Below are 23,825 nucleotides of genomic sequence, written 5' to 3' on the forward strand. Positions count from 1 at the left end.
CCAAACTGTGGAAGGAGCCACGATGTCCTTCGACAGATGAATGGATAAAGAAGATGTGGTGTATATATCCACATAATGGACTATTACTCAGCCATCAGAAAGGACGAATACCCACCATTTGCTTCGACATGGATGGAACTGGAGGGTATTAGTAACTCAATCAAAGAAGAACAATCATCATATGGTTTCACTCATATGGGGAACTAAGAAATAGTGAAGAGATTATAAGGGAAAGGAGGGGAGCTGAGTGAGAAAAATTAGAGAGGAAGACAGACCATGAGAGACTCCTAACTCTGGGAAACAAAGGGTTGCAAGGGGGGAGGTGGCCAGGGGGTTGGGGTAACTGGGTGATAGCAATGAGGATCCTGGGCACTTGATGGGATGAGCACTGGATGTTACACTATATGTTGGCAAACTGAACTTAAACAAAAACAAATGTAAAAAAAAAAAAAAAAAAAAGTGAGGCAGCCCAGGGGGCTCAGGAGTTTAGCAGTTTAGCGCTGCCTTCAGCCCAGGGCATGATCCTGGAGACCCGGGATCGAGTCCCATGTCAGGATCCCTGCATGGAGCCTGCTTCTCCCTCTGCTTGTGTCTCTGCTTCTCTCTCTCTCTCTCTCTCTGTGTCTCTCATGAATAAATAAAATCTTTAAAAAAAAAAAAAAAGAGAGAGAGAGAGAGAAAGAACAAGCCTAGATCAGAGCAAAGGGACTGACAGTCCTTCTTACCCCTCTCCCTTCAGCAGCAGAACTGATAGATACATATAGATGCACTCTCACTGAGTTTGAAAACCGTGACAACTAAGACCTTTACAAAAAAAAAAAAAGCAATAAATACACAGAAAACGAAATACGTAAAAAGAGACAGCAAACAAGAAAAACAAAAAATCTACAGAAATGCATTCACTTGATTCACAATTTATTATTTACATGGTAATAATAATGTAAATCTAAAGATTTAACTAATTTTATTACATTGAAATAGAGTGAAAGGAGATAAAAAGAGGTGTGATAAATCCTCTTCTACAACAGGAAGTTAAAAGATAATGTAAAATATTGTCAGATGTGATAGTGTATATTTAAAAATAAGGAAGTAATTATCAGAATTGATAGTGGTTGCTTCCGGAAAGCTGGACAAGACACAGGTTGGGTAGACGCCAAATTATCTTGGTCATAAGCATTCTAGTATTCATGTGTCTCTAAGCAAAATTAATTTGAGAAATGACAGTATTTCATAAATATAACATTTCATGCTATTAAGAAATTAGGCAGATTTATATATATTGAAATAGCACATCTATGATAAATTAGGAGTTTATTTTATTAATATATTCAGTCAACAATCATATCACTACCAAGCATTTTTCTAGGTACTGAACGTGAATGGATATGAAATGATCCATATAAATACACACATATAGTTAGCTGTATATCAGTTTCTAACCTCAGCATTACTGACATGGACTGCATAATTTTTTTATTTGGGGGTGTGGGGAGGTTTAGAGAACTGTCCACTGTCCTGTGCATGTTTTTACAACATTCCTGACCTCTTTCTACTAAATGTCTGTAACACCCATCCACACCTCTGGTTTGTGATAAACAAAAACATCTCCAGACACTGCCACATGTCCCAGGAGAGCAAATGAGCAAAATTGACCCCAGGTGAGAATCACTGTTGTGTATGTATAGAAAAAGTTCTGGGGGCTCAGACAATAAACATGTGACTCTTAGTTCTCAGAGCTGGTTGCATTTGAGCCCTACATTGGGCACAGAGATTACATAAAAAACTGAAAAAAAAAAAAAATAAAGGAAAAAGTTCTGAAATGATATATACCCAAAGAGATAGTAGTTTTGTGACTGAAAGTAAAATTAGCAAAAAAAGTCACTGACATTCCTGTAATTTGATTTTCATATAAATTTGTTATTTATTTAAACATTATAAACACAGAAACTTAAAAGCAACTAAATACAACCACAAAACAAAAATTTTAATCATAAATCTTAATAGAGTATATTTGTCAGTTTTTTTTTTAAGATTTTATTTATTTATTCATGAGAGAGAGAGAGAGAGAGGCGTGCCGAGGCAGAGGGAGATGCAGGCTCCATGTGGGGAGCCCGACATGGGATTCAATCCTGGGTCTCCAGGATCACGCCCTGACCTGAAGGCGGTGCTAAACCGCTGAGCCACCCGGGATGCCCTATTTGTCAGTTTTTTAAAAATCAGTAATAAAAGGAAATGGGGAAAAGATAAATATGTAAATTCATTAAAAAATACTAATAAGTTTAGGGGCACCTGCCTGGCTTAGTTGGTGGAGTATGTGACTCTTGATCTTAGGGTCATGAGTTCAAGCTCCACATTGGGCATAACAGCTTACTTGAAGAAGAAAAAAAAAAACTGGTAAATTTAACCTGCTGTTTCATGAGTGTTTTTCAACAGTAACTATATAGACATAAAATCCATATCTGAAATACCCCTGAGAGGAGCCTGCTTCTCCCTCTATGTCTCTGCCTCTTTCCTTCTGTGTCTCTCATGAATAAATAAAATCTTAAAAAAAAAAATGAAATAAGGAGAAACAATAAAGTTGCCAGTAATCTCATCACCCAAAAATCACAAAGGTATCTTAAATAGTTTATTCTGTATTTTTCAACATTTTTTATAAAGTTGATTTAGCACGTAATATGGAATTCTTTCATTTTTAGTTTATCATAACCATTGTGTACTGATTCAATGTTCTTCATAAAAATCATTATAATTAAAAATTATCACCTCCCCAATCTTTGCATTAATCTCAAGCAGAGATTAATTTTAATTGAAGTAGTGATTTCTCTTATACTCCATTTCCCAGGAGGTGAAGAAGCAAATAAATAAATAATTTTATTTTTACAATAAAAAACAAAAAAACAAAGCTTGGTTTCATTTATCAAATGAGAGGGCCAAAGAATAGTTTACTACTGAGATGTCATTCCCAACTTGTGGGCTTTTTTCCCTATTATGTACTACAAAAATTACAATTCAGCTTCTTTTTTTTTTTTTTTTTTTATAAAATCACTATTTATTTATTATTATTTTTTTAATATTTTATTTATTTATGACAGATACAGAGAGAGAGAGAGGCAGAGACACAGGCAGAGGGAGAAGCAGGCTCCATGCACCGGGAGCCCGATGTGGGATTCGATCCCGGATCTCCAGGATCATGCCCTGGGCCAAAGGCAGGCACCAAACCGCTGCGCCACCCAGGGATCCCACAATTCAGCTTCTTGTAGCTAACAGCTTAATGGAATCCTCAGCAACTTTACTCATTTGTATTTTTTTTAAAGTAAATCCTATACCCAACATGGGGCTCAAACTCGTGACCCCGTAATTAAGAGTTGCATGCTCTACAAATTGAGCCAGCTAGGCGCCTCAACTTCACTCATTTAACAGTAACAAATATTTATGCAAATACCTGTCATATATCAGGCCCTTTACTGTCACATTGGGTATATATATGAGTTTAAAAAAGGGGGGGGGGGGGTAGATTCTTCTCCGTTCACAATCCATCCAAAAGGGGAAAATGAGCAAAACCATTAAGTCTAAAATTACAAATTACATTAAAGGCTAGAAGAAAATGATCTGGGTGCAGTGATACATGTGAAGTATAAAGATTCCTAAGTACTGATTTTCTAGAATTTCAATCCATACCCTCACCTCCTTTTAAAATATAATTTTAAGGAAGTATGGTCCAATTCTTAAATGTTAGTCTGGGCCACTCTAAAATTATTTTAATAACTGAGACAACTGTTGGATATTATTATACTCATCCACTGTTTATCGTTAGCTAGATCTTCTATCATCCCACCCCATTTTTTCTATTTCACCTTTTTCTTTGTTTTGCCTTTCTCCTACATTCTCTAGGATTTCAGTAACAGACTTCCAGTTTAAAAGAGCCAATCTTGGGCAGCCCGGTGGCTCAGTGGTTTAGCGCCGCCTTCAGCCCAGTTCATGATCCTGGAGACCTCGGATCGAGTCCCATGTCGGGCTCCCTGGATGAAGCCTGCTTCTCCCTCTGCCTGTGTCTCTGCCTCTCTCCCTCTCTCTCTCTGTCTTTCATGAATAAAGAAAGAAAATCTTAAAAAAATAAAATAAAATAAAAGAGCTAATCTCTGGTTAGCAGTTTTCAAAGCTAAAATATTCATGACCTCTAATTTAAATTCAGATTTAAAAGCAAACCATGATATAAAACATTAAATTTCTATTTTATAAGTGCTAATTACTCTAACAAAACAAAAAGCAAATACAATAGTTTATTTTGAGGCAACAAGGTTGGTTGCTCACACATTTAAGAACATAGTTACAAATGCTGCTATGTGAGGGGATCCCTGGGTGGCTCAGAGGTTTAGCTCCTGCCTTTGGTCCAGGGCGTGATCCTAGAGTCCCGGGATCACGTCCCACCTTGGGCTCCCAGCATGGAGCCTGCTTCTCCCTCTGCCTGTGTCTCTGCCTATCATAAATAAATAAATAAATAAATAAATAAATAAATAAATAAATAAGTAAGTAAATAAATAAATAGCTAAATCAACTATGGCTAGTCCACATGATAGAATACTATGTAGTTGTTAGAAAAAAGTAAAAATGTTCTCTACTGAAAGGTTTTAATTATTTACTCACAAGAAACATACATAGAGGGAGGCAGACACAAAGGCAGAGGGAGAAGCAGGCTTCCTGTAGGGAGCCTGGTGTGGGACTTGATCCCAGAATCCCGGGATCCCGACTGGAGCCGAAGGCAGACACTCAACCACTGGGCCAGCCAGGTGCCCCTCCCTATTGAAAGGTTCAGAATTGGGATCCCTGGGTGGCGCAGGGGTTTGGCGCCTGCCTTTGGCCCAGGGCGCGATCCTGGAGACCTGGGATCAAATCCCACGTCAGGCTCTCGGTGCATGGAGCCTGCTTCTCCCTCTGCCTGTGTCTCTGCCTCTATCTCTCTCTCCCTGTGTGACTATCATAAAAAAATAAAAAATCTAAAAAAAAAAAAAAAGAATTTCCTTTTCTTTTTATTTCCTGAAAAAATTTCAGAATTATTTCCAAGAAATGTTAAACAAAAAAAGTGAAAAATAGGGTAGTGTATATTTGCTTATATCTATTTGCATAAAAAAGTAAGAATACACATAGTACCAACTAAAGTGGTTAATAATGTGGAATCAAGGATGGACAGGCATATGGTTAAGTACGAGACTTAGGGACGCCTGGGGGGGGGGGGGGTGGAGCAGAGACACAAGCAGAGGGAGAAGCAGGCTCCATGCAGGGAGCCTGCCATGGGACTGGATCCTGGGTCTCCAGGATCACACCCCGGGCTGAAGATGGCGCTAAACCGCTAAGCCACCAGGGCTGCCCAATAAGTATTTTAAAAACCTTTTTACAAAGTCTACCTGAAGATGATCCAAATTTTCACCATAAGTCTATAACTGCTTCAGTTAGTTTTTTATATCTTGTCACACTGAGCCTATCCATTAGTCACTTGTTTACAATTCTTTACCACTTAGGTGGTCCCAATGAACACTAGATACTGCTATTAACTTAAAATGGCAGTAACACATTGCTCAAAAGCAACTCAGCAGCTCCTGACTCCATTTCCTACTGTTGTATGTTGAACAAGTTATTTAACCTTTTGTCTATGTTTCCTTCTCTCTAAAATGGAAATAAGTATACCTATGATTTAGGCATGGTATGAAAGAATGATTCAATGATTCCTCACACACAGAAAACTGATTAAATGTTAGCAGATGTTATTATTCATATAGTCCTTTTATGGACATGTAAAGCTTTCATCTGTGTAATCAAACACCACAGTATGTTTCTAACAAATCCAACAAAAATTCATAGCATACTGAAAATCAGTAAACTCCTCTTAAGGGTAGCTTCAATGTACTGGAAAGCAGAAAAGCAAAAATAACAAAAAATAAAAGTGCAACAATAGAGTAAATACAGTGCAAGTCACTCTGAATGCACAGAAAGGAGTGATATATTGCTGAAGTTTAAAATATCAATAGGAGGAATGAGGATTTTGAAGGGAAAGGTGTTAGAGAAATGAATTATACCAAATCATTAATAACCTTTGATCATGCAGGTTCCCAAACCTGGCTGATAACCAGAATTACCAGGTATATATTTTAAAAACAAAAGATTCCACCTCCAACTCCTTAATCACAATGACAAGGGATGGAATATGGGAATCTGTATTTTTAAAGCATCCCAGGTAATTATGATCATTAAGTAAGTTTGGGAGCCACCACAGGTCTCACTATCTTACAATTAGAGACTTTACAAGTATCTCCAGATAAAATAAATTTAATCATTGCCTTTGGTAACTGTAAAGCCAAAGGCAAAGTGATTTTACAATTAGTCATTCCTGGGCGCCTGGGTGGTTCAGTCTGTTAAAAGCCTGCCTTTGGTTCAGGTCATGATCTCAGGGTCCTGGGATGGAGCCCCGTGTAGGGCTCCCTGCTCTCCGGGGTGTCTGCTTCTCTTCTGCCTCTCCCTCTGTTCTCAAATAAAAATCTTTTTAAAAAAGCAACCATTCATCCTTTTAGATTAAGCCATTAAAGAATATTTAAGGTAAGCATATAGTAAGTGTTCTAAGTAATAGTGTGGCTGCCATTTACTGAAAAATTGACTAGAAACAATGCCCAACATCATTCCATTCAAAAACCAGGAAAATGTCAAGAGGGAAGAGAATAGAGAATATAATTTAAAAATGGGCAAAAGATCTGAAAAGACACCTCACCAAAAAAGATATGCTTATCTTTTGGAAAATAAACATATGAAAAATGTCGAAGATTCTATGGCATTAGGGAATTGCAGATTAAACCAAGATACCACTACAACATATTAGAATGACTAAAATCCAAAACACGGACATCAAATGCTGACAAGAATGTGACACAAGAATTTTTTTTTTAATTTTTTTTTTATTTATTTATGATAGTCACAGAGAGAGAGAGAGAGAGAGGCAGAGACACAGGCAGAGGGAGAAGCAGACTCCATGCACCGAGAGCCCGATGTGGGATTCGATCCCGGGTCTCCAGGATCGCGCCCTGGGCCAAAGGCAGGCGCTAACCCACTGCGCCACCCAGGGATCCCTGACACAAGAATTCTTGTTCATTGCTGGTAGGAATGCAAAAAGGTACAGACACTTTGAAAGACTGTTTGGCAGTTTCTTAAAAATTAAACATACTCTTATTATACAATCCAGCAAGCAAGTTCTGTTATTTATCTAAATTACCTGAAAACTTATGTCCACACAAAAACCTGCACATGAATGTTTATTCATAATTGCCAAATTATGGCATTGCTGGAAGCAGCAATGACATCCTTCAGTATATTCAGCACTAAAAAGACCAAGCCACAAAAAGCCATTTAAGAAGGAATCTTGGGCAGCCCAGTTGGCTTAGCGGTTTAAGCGCCACCTTCAGCCCAGGTCCTGATCCTGGAGACCCGGAATCGAGTCCCACGTCGGGCTCCCTTCATGGAGCCTGCTTCTCCCTCTGCCTGTGTCTCTGCCTCTCTGTGTCTCTCATGAATAAATAAGTAAAATCTTAAAAAAAAAAAAAGAATATATAGAGGAGTGGATGGATAGAAGTATAAGTAAAATAAAATCAGTGAAGAGTTAAGATGACTGACAAGTTTGTAGGAGTCACAGATATTGTATTTTTGTATACATTTAAAACTCTCCATAATAAAAAAATTAAAGGTATATGAAACACAATCATATTTACAATATAGAGAATAAACTGAATAAACTGTTAGGACAGCAATATGTATGGAGGGAAACTGTTAGATTACTCCAAAGAATTCAGGCAGGAGCACCCTGAAAGAAGACAGGGACAGTAAAGAAATGAAAAAATAAATCAGGGTGATTTCCTGAGGTCAGTGATTACCAAGCTTCAGGGACATTCTATGCAAAAATTTTTACTCATCCATTTTTTTTAAAGATTTTATTTATTTATTCATGAGAGACACAGAGAAAGAAAGGCAGAGACACAGGCAGAGGGAGAAGCAGGCTCCATGAAGGAAGCCTGATGCGGGACTCCATCCCAGGACGCCAGGATCACACTCTGAGCCGAAAGCAGACACTCAGCTGCTGAGCTACCCAGACGTCCCAACTCACCCATTTTTTTTAAACTAAAAGAGGCTCCCCAGCTTTCATTATATATAATGGAGACTAAATCCCAAAATATTAATCATTGAATTAAAATATATATTAGGGGCACGTGGATGACACAGTCAGTTGGGTGCTGAACTCATGGTTTCAGATCAGGTTGTAATCTCAGGGTCATGGGATTAAGTCCCGCATCAAGCTTACAGTTCAGCACGGAGTCTGCTTGAGACTGTCTCTCCCTCTGCCCCTTCCCAACCCCATGTGCACGCGCTCCCCCCCCTTTTTAAAAGATTTTATTTATTTATTCATGAGAGACACACACGGGGGGGGGGGGGGCAGAGACATAGGCAGAGAGAGAAGCAAGTTCCATGCAGGGAGCCCGATGTGGGACTTGATCCTGGGACTCCAGGATCACTCCCTGAGCCAAAGGCAGATGTGCTCAACCAAGGAGCCACCCAGCGATCCCTCTCAAAATAAATAAATAAAGCTTTAAAATATGTACATATGTTTTAGCATACTGAGGCTATATCTATAATTCATAGCCCCTTGAATCACTATAGTTCAGTTCACACACTTTCAAACACAGCTCTCTCCTGGGCGCCTTGGTCATTTAAGCATGTGCTTTCGACTCAGGTCATGATCCCAGACTCCTGGGATCCAGTCCAGCACTGGGCCCCCTGCTCAGCTTCTCCCTCTGCCCTTCCCCCACTACTTGTAATCTCTCTCTCTCTTAAATAATAAAATCTTACAAAAAAAAAAAAAAGGAAAGAAAGAAAGAAAGCAAGCAAGCCAGCCCAGCTCTCTCCTCCTTCAGAACTTCTGCTGGTGCTGTACCTTCTAACTGGAATACCTATAGTTAGGTATTCATACTTCAGATCTAAAAGTATTCTCATCTCCAGGGGCTTTATGAGAATTAGATGAGCTAACATGTAAGAATTTAAATTCTTGGCATATAGAAATTGTTCAATAAACACTACCTATTTATCTGAAAGTCCATTATCTACATAGTTTCCTATTTACCGTTTTTCTCACCACTTATCCAGTTAATTTCTGGTTTATCACATTTTATTATTTCTAGACTATAAGTTCCATGAGACAAGGTCCTTATTTCATATATCATTAAATACCTGGTGCCTAGCACAAAGTAATACTCAAATACATTCACTGAATGATTATACTAGAATCAATAAAACTTACTCTCTCTATATATATATAGGGATAAAGCTCCCTGATCTCTCTAGCATCTAATGATAAGAAGGGTGGTGATGAACATTAACAATAACAGAGAAAAAGGAGAATTAGTAGGTTAAGTGTTATGGTGGGGGGGACAGCAAGCATTGAAGATGAAATGAATAATGAATGTATTGAATTTAAAGTAAAAAGTTAAACAGGAAATTAGAAATATGAGACATTTGATAACCGAAGATCTAGTAGCGGTAAGAACATGGCTTCTAGAGAAGGCCTGTCCAAGTTTAAATTCTAGTTCTGCTACCTGCTAGTTGTGCAATCTTGGGGCTGATTATTTACCTCTGGGCCCCAAATTTCTAGTGCACACCAAAATGGAAAAAAAAAAAAAGGCAGTAACAAAAGAAACCAACTGTGCCAACCTCATTGGGTTGTTTAGGATTAAAGGAGCTAATACTGAAGCACTGGAATAATACTTAGCGAACAGTAACTAAAAAACATTAGATATTAAGACCTAAGTGGTGGGGCGCCTGGGTGGCTGAGCCTGTTAAGCACTGGACTCTCGATTTCAGCTCAGGTCATGATCTCAAAGTTGTGAGATGGGCACGGACCCTGATTTAGATTCTCTCTCTCCCTCTGCTCTGCTCTCCTCCCTCTTAAAAAAATTTTAATTAAAAAAAAAAAAAAACCCTAAGTGGTAGCTGAAAATCCAATTTTAAATGAAACATACAGACAGTAAATACACTAAGAGAACAAGAGTCCCAGGGAACAACGACGGGGAACAAAGGAGAGGAAACATGAATAAAAGTGTTTAGTGGACAAAAGGGAAACTAGGGAATTACACAGTGGAAGCCAAAGAAAAGGGTTCTGAGGAAGAAACAGTTAATACAGAAGTGCTGGTTAAGTGAATAAAGTTTAAAAAAAAAAAAAAACCCCACAGGCTGGGGGGCCTGGGTGGCTCAGTGGGTTAAGCCTCTGCCTTAGGCTCAGATTGTGATCCCAGGGTCCTAGGATGAAGCCCTATGGATCAGGCTCCGCACTCAGCAGGGAGTCCGCTTCTCCCTCTGCCTCTCCTCCTCTTTCCGCTCTCAAATAAATAAATAAAATCTTAAAAAAAAAAAATAAGCCACAGGATTTGGGAATTTGAAGGCCAGCCATCAACAGAAAAAACAATATCCTACAAGATGTTCAGATGGGTTTAAGGAGAATAGGGCAAAAAGGTAAGACTATAGAGCAGGGTTAAGGGCTAAAAAGAGGAAGAGAGAATTCCAGATTAGGGGTCCCTAGACTTTTTGTTTACAAGGACTTCAAAAATAAACAGAGAAAATGACATAAGGTTGTGGCCTCTTTAATTCTATCAAATAAACTTTTTTCTTCTTGCTGTCACCATCATTTGAAATACGAACTGCAGAACAGAGAAAATTGATGAAGTCTAAAACTCTCAGAATAAAGGAAGCACCTTTATAAAAACTACCATACTGTTCTTATTTTTTGTAATTTCATAGATTTATAAAATGTTGCAATAAAAAACCCACCTGGATTTGCAAATCACTCTTCTAGACTATTCTGAGAAAATCTCAACAATAAAAGCAGGAGTGCAGAATAAACTGTTAGTTTTCTTTTAAAAATGAAGAAATCAAGTTATGCTTAAGTGAATTATCTATTAAGATCTTTAGGTGGCAACATCTGTCATGACAAATCTGTATGCCAGAGAGTGCAAACACAAACACTAAAATTTTTACATTTGTTCAATTAATAGTTTAGAATACAAACTCCTGGACTACATTCTCTCTGTATCATCTATGTCGTATTTCCATAGTTGACAAACATTTTGTGGATACCCTAAGTGCATACCACTACAGAGAAAAATATAAGGACATTTGCAATATACATAAACTAGACCTGGCACAGAATGGGGGCTCAATAAGACTTTGTTGGAATGTCCTACTGTGTGCCACATAATGGTAGATGAAGAATTACAAGTCAGATTACATTTCTATAAAAAATGGTAACATGACAATATAATACGATGGTAATAAGATCACAAGCTTTGGATTCAAACAGGTTTAAATCTTAGCTGCAACACTTTAAAGGTAAGTGACCTTGGCAAAGTTATGTCACCTAAGCTTATCTCATCTGTAAAACAGGAATGGTAACTACCTCATAAGGTTGTAGCGCTGATTAAATGGCAGTTATAATTTTTATATAACATGAATGCAAAAATCCCATAAACAGTCAATTTTCTCCAAGTCTTGGACCAAATTAATCCAAATCTCTGGAGAATGAGGCAGAGGCCTGCATATTTTTAAGTTTTACAAGTGATTCTGACTAGAATTCTCATCTAGGAACCACTGTTCTAGAGCCTTACTTCTAAAGCCTTACCGGAATCCCAAGTAAGTTTATGTCATGAAGATAAAAGAGCATTAAGACATGATCCTCTGGTTTAGTTCCAAGTTTCTAAGACAGACCTTCACCCAAAATTCCTTTTACAGAGAATAGAACCACACCGCAAAATTCCAACTTAAAATCCTTTACAGGAGCGCCTGGCTGGATCAGTTGGTAGAGCATGCAACTCTTGTTCTCAGGGTCGTGAGTTCAAGCCCCAAGTTCAATGAGAAGCCTGAACAATTAAAAAAAAAAAAAAAAAAAAAAAAAAGATCCTTTGCAAAGCCAGGGAAAACAGGATTCCATGCTGAAATTTTACATCAAAATTGGGTGTACCCTAACCTCTTCATATTCATCATTGAATAGTTCTAATATTGAACATTTCTGAGTCACTGTTCATCCACACATCAAAGTGATCTGAGGCTATACACAAAATAATATTTAAGCTCTCTTATTCCTAAAAATAAAGTTTACAGTTAAAATCCGTTGACACTTCACTGAAACCTTAATAAATTTTTTATTTGACACATTTTTTTTCTTAAGATTTTATTTTTTTAAGTAATCTCTACACCCAACACGGGGCTCAAACTTACAACCTGGAGATCAAGAGCTACATGCTCAATCAGGGGAGCCAGCCAGGTGCCCCTTGACACATACACTGTTAAATGTGCATCTCACAAGCAATCTTATTAAAGACTGAAAGTACCTAAAGCAAATTCGATATTCCAGAAACAAACCTGAAACCCTTTTAACTAAGTAACCCAATATAACATTTTAGAAAAATATGTAGAACAAAAACATACAAACAGAATCATGCACATTCCATTTCAAAAGAATCAGTGTGAAATAATGAAAATCCCAGGAAAAACTAAGAGTCTAGAGACACTGTAGAACTTCTTAAAAGTAAGCAAACAAAAAAAGCTTAGAAAGGCTTTATCAGAACTAGTATTACAATAGCAGATCAACTGGAAAGCAAACAAGCAAAAGGAATCTTCCTTAAAAGACTTCACTGTTACTGGCAAAGAGAACTAAAAAGTAAAGAAAGGGCTAAGGCAGACATATAGACTTCATTATAGGTTTTTTTTTTAATTTAGACACAAATAAGCTATTTCCTCAGATACTTAAATTAGTGAAGCTTATAAATGACTAATGCACTGTTAACTTACAAAGTGTTAAAATCCAAGCTTTCGGGTGCTTACAGGGCAAAATAAATGTCTCATCCTCTAGGGCAGGGGAAAAAAAAAAAACACCAATCTTTCATACAACAGTGCAGAGGTCATTAGACACTATATCCAGGGACTGGTGAGGTATTATTTAGTGAGTCTAAGCCTCAGTGCATTTTTAAATGCAATTTTTAAAAATAACCGTCTTATTATCTTCATACAGTATACCGTTTGCAACATGGTGTAGTAAAAAGTTGTTTATCAGCAAAACTCTATAAATCCCAGATATTTTAAACTAGACTACATACATACAAGTTAAAAGAAACTACAAAAAAAAAAAAAAAAAAAAAAGAAAGAAAGAAAGAAAGAAAAGAAAAAAGAAACTACAGACAATTATGATACAAGCTTTTGGAAAGTTCTATTTTTAAAAGTCCTACAGTATATCAAAACACAATTCTAAAACATTGAATTGACTAACAGGTGTTAATTTATAATTAAGTTTTTTGAAGACTTGATAAAGTGTCAAGATATATAAAAGTCCTTTTTAAAAGTTTAGCTCCACTAACTTTGTAGAATCAAAGATAACTAATTCAAAATTAAACTAAAAAAATATATATTTGTTTGAAGACACCCTAAGTTAATCCAGTCTTCCTTCCTGCAACACCGTATCTTCCTAACTATTCACCGTAGGCATATACGATATATATATATCAGCGAACACTACTACTTACATTCTAAATATATACCAGTCTGAAGAACAGGTGCAACACTATTTGGATGCATGCTTTTTCCTTCTAAGCCTAATTTTGCCCTGGAAAGGGCTTTAAAAATAAACACAAGTACCCAAGAGTTGAACAATCCTCTTAAAAGGATGTAGCCATTCTGAAATCCAAGACGTGAGCTCTTCAACTACCAACGTTCCTCCACAAGTTAGGTGAACCAGCCTAGCAAAGTTTCACCTTTAAAAGATCAAGTAAGGCTCAATTATGAAGGATTCTGGGGATATTTAACCTTGCTTCCCCTGCGCGAGTCAGTTAACGTGGGACAAGTACGTGTCACACTTCAAGGTAACACTAAATCTTTCCTCGGTTGTTTCCTAAACACGGCAGAGAGACTCTGGTTCGGCTTCACAGGGCTAAAGGAGGGGCTGGAGGCCCGGGGAAGGAAGGGTACTCCCGAAAGAAAAATTCAATTTAGAGAAGCAGTGATGATGAGTCAGTCGCTTGGGAAGAACTGACCGGGAGGGAACCTAAGTAAGGCAGCATCCCAGGTAAGAAGGTACTTAAAGTTGGCGGTAGGAAACGTCAACTTCCCAAGTCAGCAGCAGGACACTACGCTCGGTGGCAGCCCTGGAAAGAAGCGTGGCTGTCAAGGGGCAAGTGCGCACCAACTACGGGAGAGGGGCCCAAGAAACGCCAAATCGGATAGGGGGGTGAAAAAGGAAAAGGTAATGAAATGCCCATCGCAAACCCTCCCCTCGGGCTCTCCCTCGCAGAAGGCGCAGTCAGCTGCAAGCTTCGCGCCCCGTCACCCCACGCCGGACTCTCCCACTGAGAGGAGTTCTGCCCCAAGCCCCGGAGGCCCGGCAGGCCGCCTCCAGAGGAGCCCCCGCAGACGCCATACTAAAAGTCAAAATGGCTGCCCCAAGGAAGCCCGCACCGCGCAGCTAGCAAGGGCTGGGGAACAAGCTTCTGCGGGAAAGGGGGAGGGGGGCCCTCGGGAGAGCCGTCGCCAGAGCCGTAGGCAGGACTATCGCCCCCCGAGCTGCACAGGTAGGCTGCCCCCAGCCCCCCAGGCCCGGGGCTCCGACCGAGGGGAGTCCCGGCCCCACCCCCCGGCCGGGAGCCCCGCCGCCGCAGCCGTCCCGCACCCCGACCCCAGCGAGGTACCTGCAGTTCGGCCCGCTCCACCTCCCAGTGCGCCCGCTCCATCTCGAAGCGAGCCCACTCGTGCTGGATGTAGTGCAGGATCCCCGGGATAGTGTACTGCTGCGGCCGGGACAGCTCCGGGCCTGCCGCGGGACCCGCTCCCTCGGCGGCTGGAGGACCTCCGCCGCCCGCCGCTCCATTCCCCCCTGGCGAAAGGCTCATGTTCCCCCCAGGTCCTTGCTGCTGCCTTGGAGGGGCCGCCATCCCCGGGCCGCCACCGCCGCCTCCGGCGAGCTCGTCCATTGTGTGTGGGGCCCCGGCCGGGGCGCAGGGCGAGAAGCCGACGGCTGGGGGAAGGGCCGGGGAGGGTGGCCCCGCGCTGCCGGCGGGGCGGAGGCCGGCTGGGAGAGGGGCGAGGAGGGGGTCGTTGCTGTACGCTTGCCGCGGGTCAGAGCAGGGAGCTGCCGGCCGCCGCCATTACAGTCCCTCCTCCATCTGCCCGTCTCACTCACTCACTTTAGGGAAAGGGGGGGCCGCGGCGGGAGGGGGGAGGGGGCTGGGTTGGGAAGGGGAGAGACGTAGGGCCGTCGCTCCCGCGCAGCATGCCGGGTAGAGAACGCCGCTGCCGCCGCGCGCCTAGCAGCCAAATAGAGCGCGGCCTCGCCTTACGCAGGCGTACTGAGGGCTCGTGAGGGCGCTGGAGGCGGGGTGGGGCTCTGGCCCCGCCCCCAGGCGCTCCTCCGGCTTGCTCCGGTGCCTCGCTGCGGCCTCTGGGCTGGGCTGTGTTGCGGGACGCCCACCCGAACTTTCGGGCGCTCCCAACCGTCAGCTTCCCTCGCTCAGTCAGCAGCCCCTTGAGCGTCGTCCCCCCCCCCCCCCCCCCCGGGGCCAGCGGCATGCCTGCTTCCAGGACCGTCGTAACCTGGCTGGGCGCTCTGGCCGGCTGCCGCCCGCCCGGGATGCCTGGCGTTTCTTTCGCATTCCTGGCGTGTTTCAGGACGTCCCAGAGGGTCGGGCCTCCTCCTCCGCTTGTCACTCGCTCTAAGTACCCGTCATTCCTGAGGCTTTGGGGATGGACGTTCTCTTTTGGCAGATAGCCCAGCCCCTTCCGGACACGGTGACTGGTTGCGGGTCTCGGTGTCCTAGCTCCGTGCTCCCGGGCGCGGGACGCAGCTTGTTCCACTTTGCCGCCCCTCTTTCTCCTATTCTGGGGTGGGTTGGCGCGGGGGGGGCGGGGGCGGGAGGAGCAGGAGTGAATGTTTTCATTTTTTTCTTGGGAGAAGGAATAGTGAAAAGCTTTAGATCTTGACGATGGTACGGGGGGAGAGAGGGAAAGGTAACTTTGAAGGAGACTTGTTAGACGAACAGTTCGGTGTTTTAGAATGAAAGGGTTCACAGGTGGCATTCATGGAATCCTGTGATGAAAACAAAATAAAAGCGTCGTGAATACAATATAAAATCCTAGATGAACAGCCGCGAAGATGTTTTCCTGGGTCATTAAATGATGTTTAAATGAATGTAATATACACCTAAAAGACACATTTAATCTTTTAAGTACCATTGTGTGTGTTTTATATGCTTAGGTTGCCAGGAAACATCCTTAATGAACTACTGTGTTTCTAAAGAAAGTTAATATAGCTAATAACCACTTGGTTGAAAAATAGGACAAGAATAATGTTTAACAATGTAATAAGGAAAAAAGGTTCAATAATTACAGCTATGCGGGAAAACTGCACATAAAATTGATCGCATTATTTTTTTTCTTCTCTACTACCAGTAAAACTCTCACTGTGTAATGCACAGCACCACTCAAAGTATAATTTCAAAAAGACTAAAATAGTACATCTTACTTAATCATGTCTACTCTTACTATGTTTAGTGATGATCTGTTACCCCTGCTGCCATGTTTTGTCTATGAAATGAGTGAGGTCTTAGGTCACATATTATTAAAAGCTGTTTCTCCATATTTTTAAGTACTATTTTTCCATTTTATAGTGACCAGCATAAAACCTGCTTATTCAGTCCTCTTCCTTTTTTGAGGGGCCTCATAGTATAGAAGAAGTTCCAGGGGTGCCTGAGTGGCTCAGTGGTTGAGCGTCTGCCTTTGGCTGTGGATGTGATCCTGAGGTCCTGGGATGAGTCCCACATCAGGCTCCTTGCCTGCCTCTCCCTCTGCCTATTTCTCTGCCTCTTTCTGTCTCTCATGAATAAATAAATAAAATCTTTAAAAAAGAAAAGAAAAAGTTCCAAATATGTCTCAAAGAAATGTAGGTGAGTAGATGTAATTGATCTCTGTTATGTGGCATCAAAAGAAGAACATGAGTACTTATATTTCCCACTGGTACCTCAAGCTCAAGTAAAAACTAGATTGATAATCCTTCTATTTTCCTCCCCACCCACCTTCCAAAAAAAAAAAAAAAACTATTTCTCTTCTATTACCTATCTTATTAAATGGCATTACATCCAAACCTGAGGGCTGGTAGTCATTGTACTATCTTCTTTTTACTCAGCCCCTACACCCAGTCCCTTTCTCAGTACATGTTTCATTTCTATTCCTTATCTATATCACATCTATTCCATTACCTTTATTCTTGTGTTAGTTTAAACCTGGCCACCTTAATGTTCCCCACCTTCCATGTCTGGGATAGTGCAGTCTCCCAAAAATGATTAATAACTGAAATGTGGACTAGACTAATATATTTTTCCTTCACCTCAATTTTTTTGTATTATTAGTTTTTTTGCTACCATTATACCAGCTATTTCAAGGGTCAATGACCAAAACTGCCCTGAGTTCTTTTTTACTTTGTTTTCGTTTTTTATAGTTGACTTTTTACCCTGAGTATTAAAAGAGAAAGACACCAAGATTTTTGACTCTGTGAGGAGAATATTTTGTACACATTATTGTCCTTATACTTTGTGTCCATGACCCCTGAGAATACTCCAGTGTCCTGGAATCTTGTCCTTTGTGTGTAATAAGCTTTCCCAGGCCATATCATAACCTACAACTCACCTAACTGGAACTCCCTCCTTGGAACTGTGGCTGAGTCATTTCCTCTCTTCAGTTTCACCTTTGAAACTTCCTTTTTGTTCTGTCATCAGTCCTGTCCATCGCTCTTCCTCTCCCATTGATTCTGTTAGTTTCAGTATGCTGCTGATGATCTTCAAGAATACCTATTTATATTAAATATATATAAATTTAGAATTTTAGGGTTTTTTTTTCCTTTCCTGTTAGCTAATCTTAGAAACCTGTGTGCTTATTCTATCTGACCAAAAAGGGATTTATCATATTTGATCTTTGTGTATTATGTCAGTAGAGGTATCTTAAGGAATTCCAGGCTTTTAAATAAGTCAGGAGTAGTTAACATCAGATGTCTTCTTCCCAATTATTGCAATACCTGATGTACAGAGTTTTGACCCTGCCTTTGAGAACTTCATGGCTCCCTGTAATTATTCACCTGAACATCTAGTTTTACACCTTGCTGACTATGAACCTGACATCCTTCTAACAAAGAGCTCTAACTGGTTCACAAACACTAGTCTAGTCATCTTTTTGCATCATGTGAAAAGATTGCAACAAGTGCTATTATCTCTATGGGAAGATGAGAGAGCTAAGAGTTCTGGGTCACCTCCTCAGGCCCTTAGTAGAATAGCAAGTGGGTCCCATTCATAGCATGAGTGTGTATGTTTATTTGGAAACAACGTCTCCCTTCACTGTTCTTCCTCCTACTATCCTCTCAGTGGCTCAATATCATTCTCACAGGTTCTCAAATCATTTGCACTTTTAAGATCTTTTTCAGGTGATTTAGGAGTGATCTAGTCACTTGGGGAAATTATGTAGTGTTTACACTTATAAAGAACAAAGGAGGAAGATCTCTGAGAAGACCTAGTATGTGTTTAAAAACCAAGAGAGCAAATAGTATAATGTAGATAGAACAGTAAAGGACGAGACAGCTTTGCCCTACACCATGGTTGAACCTGCCAAATAAGATCAGATATCTACTTCTCATGACAGGAGTTGCCTGTGGCTAAGAAAATTGTAGAAATCCATGCAGGGCACTTGAACTATTCAAATAATATGTTGTGTGGAAAAGAAAAGGAAAAGGACCTTCAAAGGTTGTAGAAAAATAGGTAACAAAACCTTTAGGAAACATAGCATGCTATATAAAATTCTAGTCCAAGTCCATTCCTGAACTGTCTTCTGGGTAATAGTCAGAAGGCAATATGCTGTGATAATATTGTATAATAGCTAACTCACAAAGATGTCACAATTGAAGGGGAAGAAAATTGCCTAGAGCGTAGTCCCCCCTGGACATTGGCTAAGAGTGAACAACCTGATCCATAAATGTGAAACCAAATAAGTAGGAAATGTGACAAATTAGAAATTGTCAAAACTTTCCTAGGCAATAATTTAACTATCTTGGAAATTTGGTTTGCCTCCTATTAGAGCAACAGTGGAGAATGTTCAAAAGAACCAGACACAGACATTTTGTCTGGGAAAGATTTCTAGCATAGATTGCTAGAGAGTGTTCTCTTTGGAGAATGTTTTAGATTTGGCAAAAATTCACAAAAACTTGGTTTCTTTTATAACAACATATTTTTAAGTGATAGCTTTGTGTTTTTATTAACAGAGTAACCTGAAGAACATGATGATTACCCCACAAAAAAAGATTGAAGAATTCTTTAGAGCATTTAAAAATAAATCCTATTCTTTGCTCCTTCTGTTTCATAGGTTTTAATATAGTAATTGGATATTCTAAATCATGCTGTGCATAGACATTTTATTTTCTTTTTTTTCTTAAAGATTTTATTTATTCATGAGAGACAGAGAGAGGCAGAGGGAGAAGCAGGCTCCATGCAGGGAGCCTGATGGGGGACTCGATCCCAGGACCTCAAGATCACGCCCTGGACCGAAGGCAGATGCTCAACCACTGAGCCACCCAGGCGTCCCTGTACATAGATATTTTCTATTTAACTTTTTATTTTGAAAAATTTCAATCATGGGGGCGCCTAGCAGGTTCAGTGATTAGGGCATGTGACTCTTGATCTCAGGGTTGTAAATTCGAGCCCCACATTGGGTGTAGAGGTTGCTTAAAAATAAAATAAAAAACAAAAATTTCAATCATGTGAATATAGAAACAAAGTCTTATGAACACTTGCAACAGTTACCAAGATTTTGCTGTTCTTAGTTCATCTATTCCACCTTTTTACTGAGGATTTTTTTTTACCATTGTAAAAATTTAATAAGATTGCAGTTTATTTATTTATTAAAGATTTTATTTTTTTATTCATGAGAGACACACAGAGAGAGAGAGAGAGAGAGGCAGAGACACAGGCAGAGGGCAAAGCAGGCTCCACGCAGGGAGCCCAATGCGGGACTCAATCCCGGGACCCCAGGATCACGCCCCGGGCCGAAGGCAGGTGCCAAACCACCAAGCCACCCAGGGATCCCCAGTATTGCAATTTAATTAAAAAAATGTCTGCAGCACCAGTTTTCATATCATAATAAAACTGGTCCATTGGAGAGGAGACGTGTAGAAGCAATTGATTTCTGTTGTGAACAAGCCTTTGGTTTTAAATATCCCAAGGCTTAAACGTGATGATACTATTTCCTCGTATAATCACCTGCCATCTTGATGCATTCATTTATCACAAGCTTCATAAAGCTGTCAAATCCCCTAATGGACATGTCTGCTACCGTTTAATTTCAATTACAACTTGTCCCTAAATTTTTCAACTTGGGAGGGTGAGCTTTGCTCATGACATTACTTGACAAGCTCAAAGATGCCTTGAAACAGAATTTCTCCCATGCTTCCAGGGCAGGCCCAGTAATATTTTAAAGTAAATCCCAAATATCGTATTATTTCTTTGGTACACACTCCTCTAAATATCTTTAACAGATTAGGACCTTTTAAAAAAAAACATACCACAATACTAATGTCACACCTACAAAGTTAATGGTGATTGTTTAATATAGTCTAATCCCCAGCCCATACTCAATTTCTCCCAATTGTCTCAAAAAAATTTTTTTAAGGAGTTGGTGGCTTCAAATCAGGATCCTAACAAAATCCACATCTATCTCTTTCTTTCTTCTTTCTTTCTTTCTTTCTTTCCCTTTCTTTCTTTCTTTCTTTCTTTCTTTCTTTCTTTCTTTCTTTCTTCCTTCCTTCCTTCCTTCCTTCCTTCCTTCCTTCCTTCCTTCCTTCCTTCCTTCCTTCATTTATTTTAAAGACTTTATTTATTCATGAGAGACACAGAGAGAGGCAGAGATGTAGGCAGAGGGAGAAGCAGGCTTCCCGCTGGGATCCTGATGTTGAACTGGATTCCAGGACCCCAGGATCATACCCTGAGACAAAGGCAAGTGCTCAACCACTGAGCCACCCAGATGTCCCCACGTATTTCATTTAGTTTATATGTCTTTAGGTCTTTTTTGATTTGCCTTCCCCTCATCCCAACAATGCCATGCCATTTTGTCAAAGAAACCAGGTTATTTATACTATAGAATTTCCTGCATTTGGCTGATTGCATTTTTATGGTATTAGTTAGCTATTCCTTCCTCCTCCATATTTTCTATAAACTAGAAGGTCCTAGATGGGACCTTTCCTTGCACTCATTGGCAAAAGAGACCCTGCCAGGCTTCCTCCTGGCTCTCATTTCAAGTGGGGAAGCAGGGCTCCTTCCTTTGGATGATGACTTAGTGATTTCTGGATTCTTTGGCTCTTTAGACTTTTATAAGACCACATTTTCAAACCTCCACCTCTGCCAGCACAGCTATGGTCATGCGCTTTTATTTTTCCTAAGATTTTATTTGAGAGAAACAGAGCACGAGCAGTGGGAAGGGGCAGAGGGAAAGGCACAAGCAGACTCCCTGACGAGCATGGGTTCAGGGGAGCTTCTTGAGGGACTTGACCCCATGAGATCACGACCAGAGTGGCAGTCAGATGCTTAACCAACTGAAGCACCCATACACCCCTATGCTAAGTGTTGTTTGACTCTCCCCATTCTAGAGTTCCAGGGACTGTTTTTCACCTGGTTTTTAGTAAAGATGTTGCCTGTAGACTTGGATTTTTCCCATCCTTGCTGCTATCACCATTTTTATGAGTGGATCATGGGAGCTCCCAAAACTACTCTGCTGCTATCACCTTGCCTCTCTACACTCTGGGCATTTTAGAGTTTAAATTGCTTACTATGTAACCTAAAATTATTTATTACAACCTGCTATTGAAATAGTTTTATTTGACCACTACTATTTGAGACATTTTTGCTTTTCAAAGATCATGAGATAAAAATGAGTGTAAATTTAAGTATGAATATGTTTTGTGCAACTTTTGGGCCAGCTCTTGTCTGACAACTTTATATCTTATTTACATTTTGAGCGGGAGCTATAACATGTTGCTACACTTTATTGTGAAGTTCAGAAAAGCAAAAGGTGCTTGTGGGCAAAGGGCAGCCAAGCAGGCCACCTGAAAAGCCCTGTATTTACCCTGACATTTGATCTGAAGGAGAATGATTCTAAATTCAGATACATGCCTGCAAACTTGCCGTGGACAGCATTTGCCGGGTATGTTTTATTTATTGGAAGTAGAAAGGGAGATTAGCTGAACTCACTAAGAGAGCAAATCAGATGTAGGAATTTTGGAAGTTTAGGTCCAATTACAAATGTTAAGCACGCTGTTGTAAATGTAATAATATGAGTTCTACTGTCCTAAATTTTCAAATAATCTGATTGGGTCATTTCTGAAGCATTTTAGGCTCTATGTTGAGATCAACTAAAAGTAAGCAATCTGTTAGAATTGCCCCTTTTGTAACATGTTCCAGAGTCAGTTTGAAAATACCAGAATATGGGCAGCCCGGGTGGCTCAGTGGTTTAGCGCCTGCCTTCAGCTCAGGGTGTGATCCTGGAGACCCGGAATGGAGTCCCACGTCGGGCTCCCTGCATGGAGCCTGCTTCTCCCTCTGCCTGTGTCTCTGCCTCTCTCTGTGTCTCTCATGAATAAATAAATAAAATCTAAAAAAAAAAAAAAAAAAGGAAAAAGAAAAGAAAATACCAGAATATGCATGTTAGCCAATAAAAGCTTTCGTACTGGGGTACAACTGGCTCGAGCTAGATTTCCACTAGTGAATGAGGAATGAAATTGTGCTTCCCTGATCATATTTTTTTAATAATAAATTTATTTTTTATTGGTGTTCAATTTGCCAACATACAGAGTAACACCCAGTGCTCATCCCGTCAAGTGCCCCCCTCAGTGCCTGTCACCCATTCACCCCCAGCCCCCGCCCTCCTCCCCTTCCACCACCCCTAGTTTGTTTCCCAGAGTTAGGAGTTTTCATGTTCTGTCTCCCTTTCTGATATTTCCTACCCATTTTTTCTCCCTTCCCTTCAATTCCCTTTCACTATTATTTATATTCCCCAAATGAATGAGAACATATAATGTCACATTATAGCCATCACTGCATTACTGGAGTCATGAGGCAAACCCGGAGGTAAAGGTGCAGTGCATGAGAGAAAGACTCCCGAGTCAGGCTATCCGGCATTGGGTGACCTTTGGCAAGTGACTTAAGTTTTCACGTCTATAAAGTGAGGATAAAAAAATCTCCAACTCATAGAACTATTATGAGGATTAAATGAATGTAAGCAAAATGTTCCAAACAGCACCTGGGTGTCTCGTAAGTACTGTTAGTGTTTTCTACTGTTATTATCTCTCTTCAGGAGTTGGTGTGTCGGGTCATGTTCACATCATATTCCAAAGACCATATACTGCCTTTCAGGATACAGCTTTCAAGAAAGCCTTTCATGGCTACCATCAAACATTGGGAGTTATTAATTACTCATTTGAATTAGCGTTAGTGGTGGCCATGTCATTAACAAAAAAGATCCTGTTGGGTAAGTCAGCTGATCCCCAAACTGAAGTTTGATACAGTAATTTTTATATTTCACTGCTTCATCTCTTTAGAGTGATGATCTGCAAAAAAAAATTGTTATTGGAGCCATAATTTTCCAAGTAATATCTTTAGGCCCTGAAAATATTGATGTAGCTTTTACTATGCTTGATTTTAACTCAGGACATACTTTTATTTAATTAAGAAGCTCTTAAA

The 23,825-nt window shown here is 40.4% G+C and overlaps 2 protein-coding genes across 24 annotated transcripts in view; one reads left to right on the top strand and one right to left on the bottom strand.

Moving 5' to 3' along the window:
- Window positions 1–15,768, bottom strand: part of STRN3 (striatin 3) — a 112,682-nt gene extending 96,914 nt beyond the window's left edge. For 2 of the 6 annotated variants that reach the window (XM_077908914.1, XM_077908915.1), the window contains exon 1: window positions 14,754–15,265. In XM_077908914.1, coding sequence (XP_077765040.1) covers window positions 14,754–15,035 — 282 coding nt within the window. In that variant the 5' untranslated portion in view covers window positions 15,036–15,265. Of the gene's footprint in view, window positions 1–14,753; window positions 15,270–15,632 lie in introns of those variants that run through there. The other 4 variants (XR_013385948.1, XM_077908918.1, XM_077908913.1 and 1 more) reach the window with 4 other exon arrangements.
- Window positions 13,777–23,825, top strand: part of AP4S1 (adaptor related protein complex 4 subunit sigma 1) — an 82,432-nt gene continuing 72,383 nt past the window's right edge. For 7 of the 18 annotated variants that reach the window (XR_013385949.1, XM_077908934.1, XM_077908938.1 and 4 more), the window contains exon 1: window positions 14,383–14,636. The gene's annotated coding sequence lies outside the window, so the exon portion shown is untranslated. Of the gene's footprint in view, window positions 13,932–13,982; window positions 14,135–14,161; window positions 14,312–14,379; window positions 14,637–15,447; window positions 15,850–23,825 lie in introns of those variants that run through there. The other 11 variants (XM_077908923.1, XM_077908929.1, XM_077908932.1 and 8 more) reach the window with 10 other exon arrangements.

Source organism: Canis aureus, chromosome 9 (genome assembly GCF_053574225.1).
Source record: "Canis aureus isolate CA01 chromosome 9, VMU_Caureus_v.1.0, whole genome shotgun sequence".
In the NCBI taxonomy this organism is placed as follows: domain Eukaryota; kingdom Metazoa; phylum Chordata; class Mammalia; order Carnivora; family Canidae; genus Canis; species Canis aureus.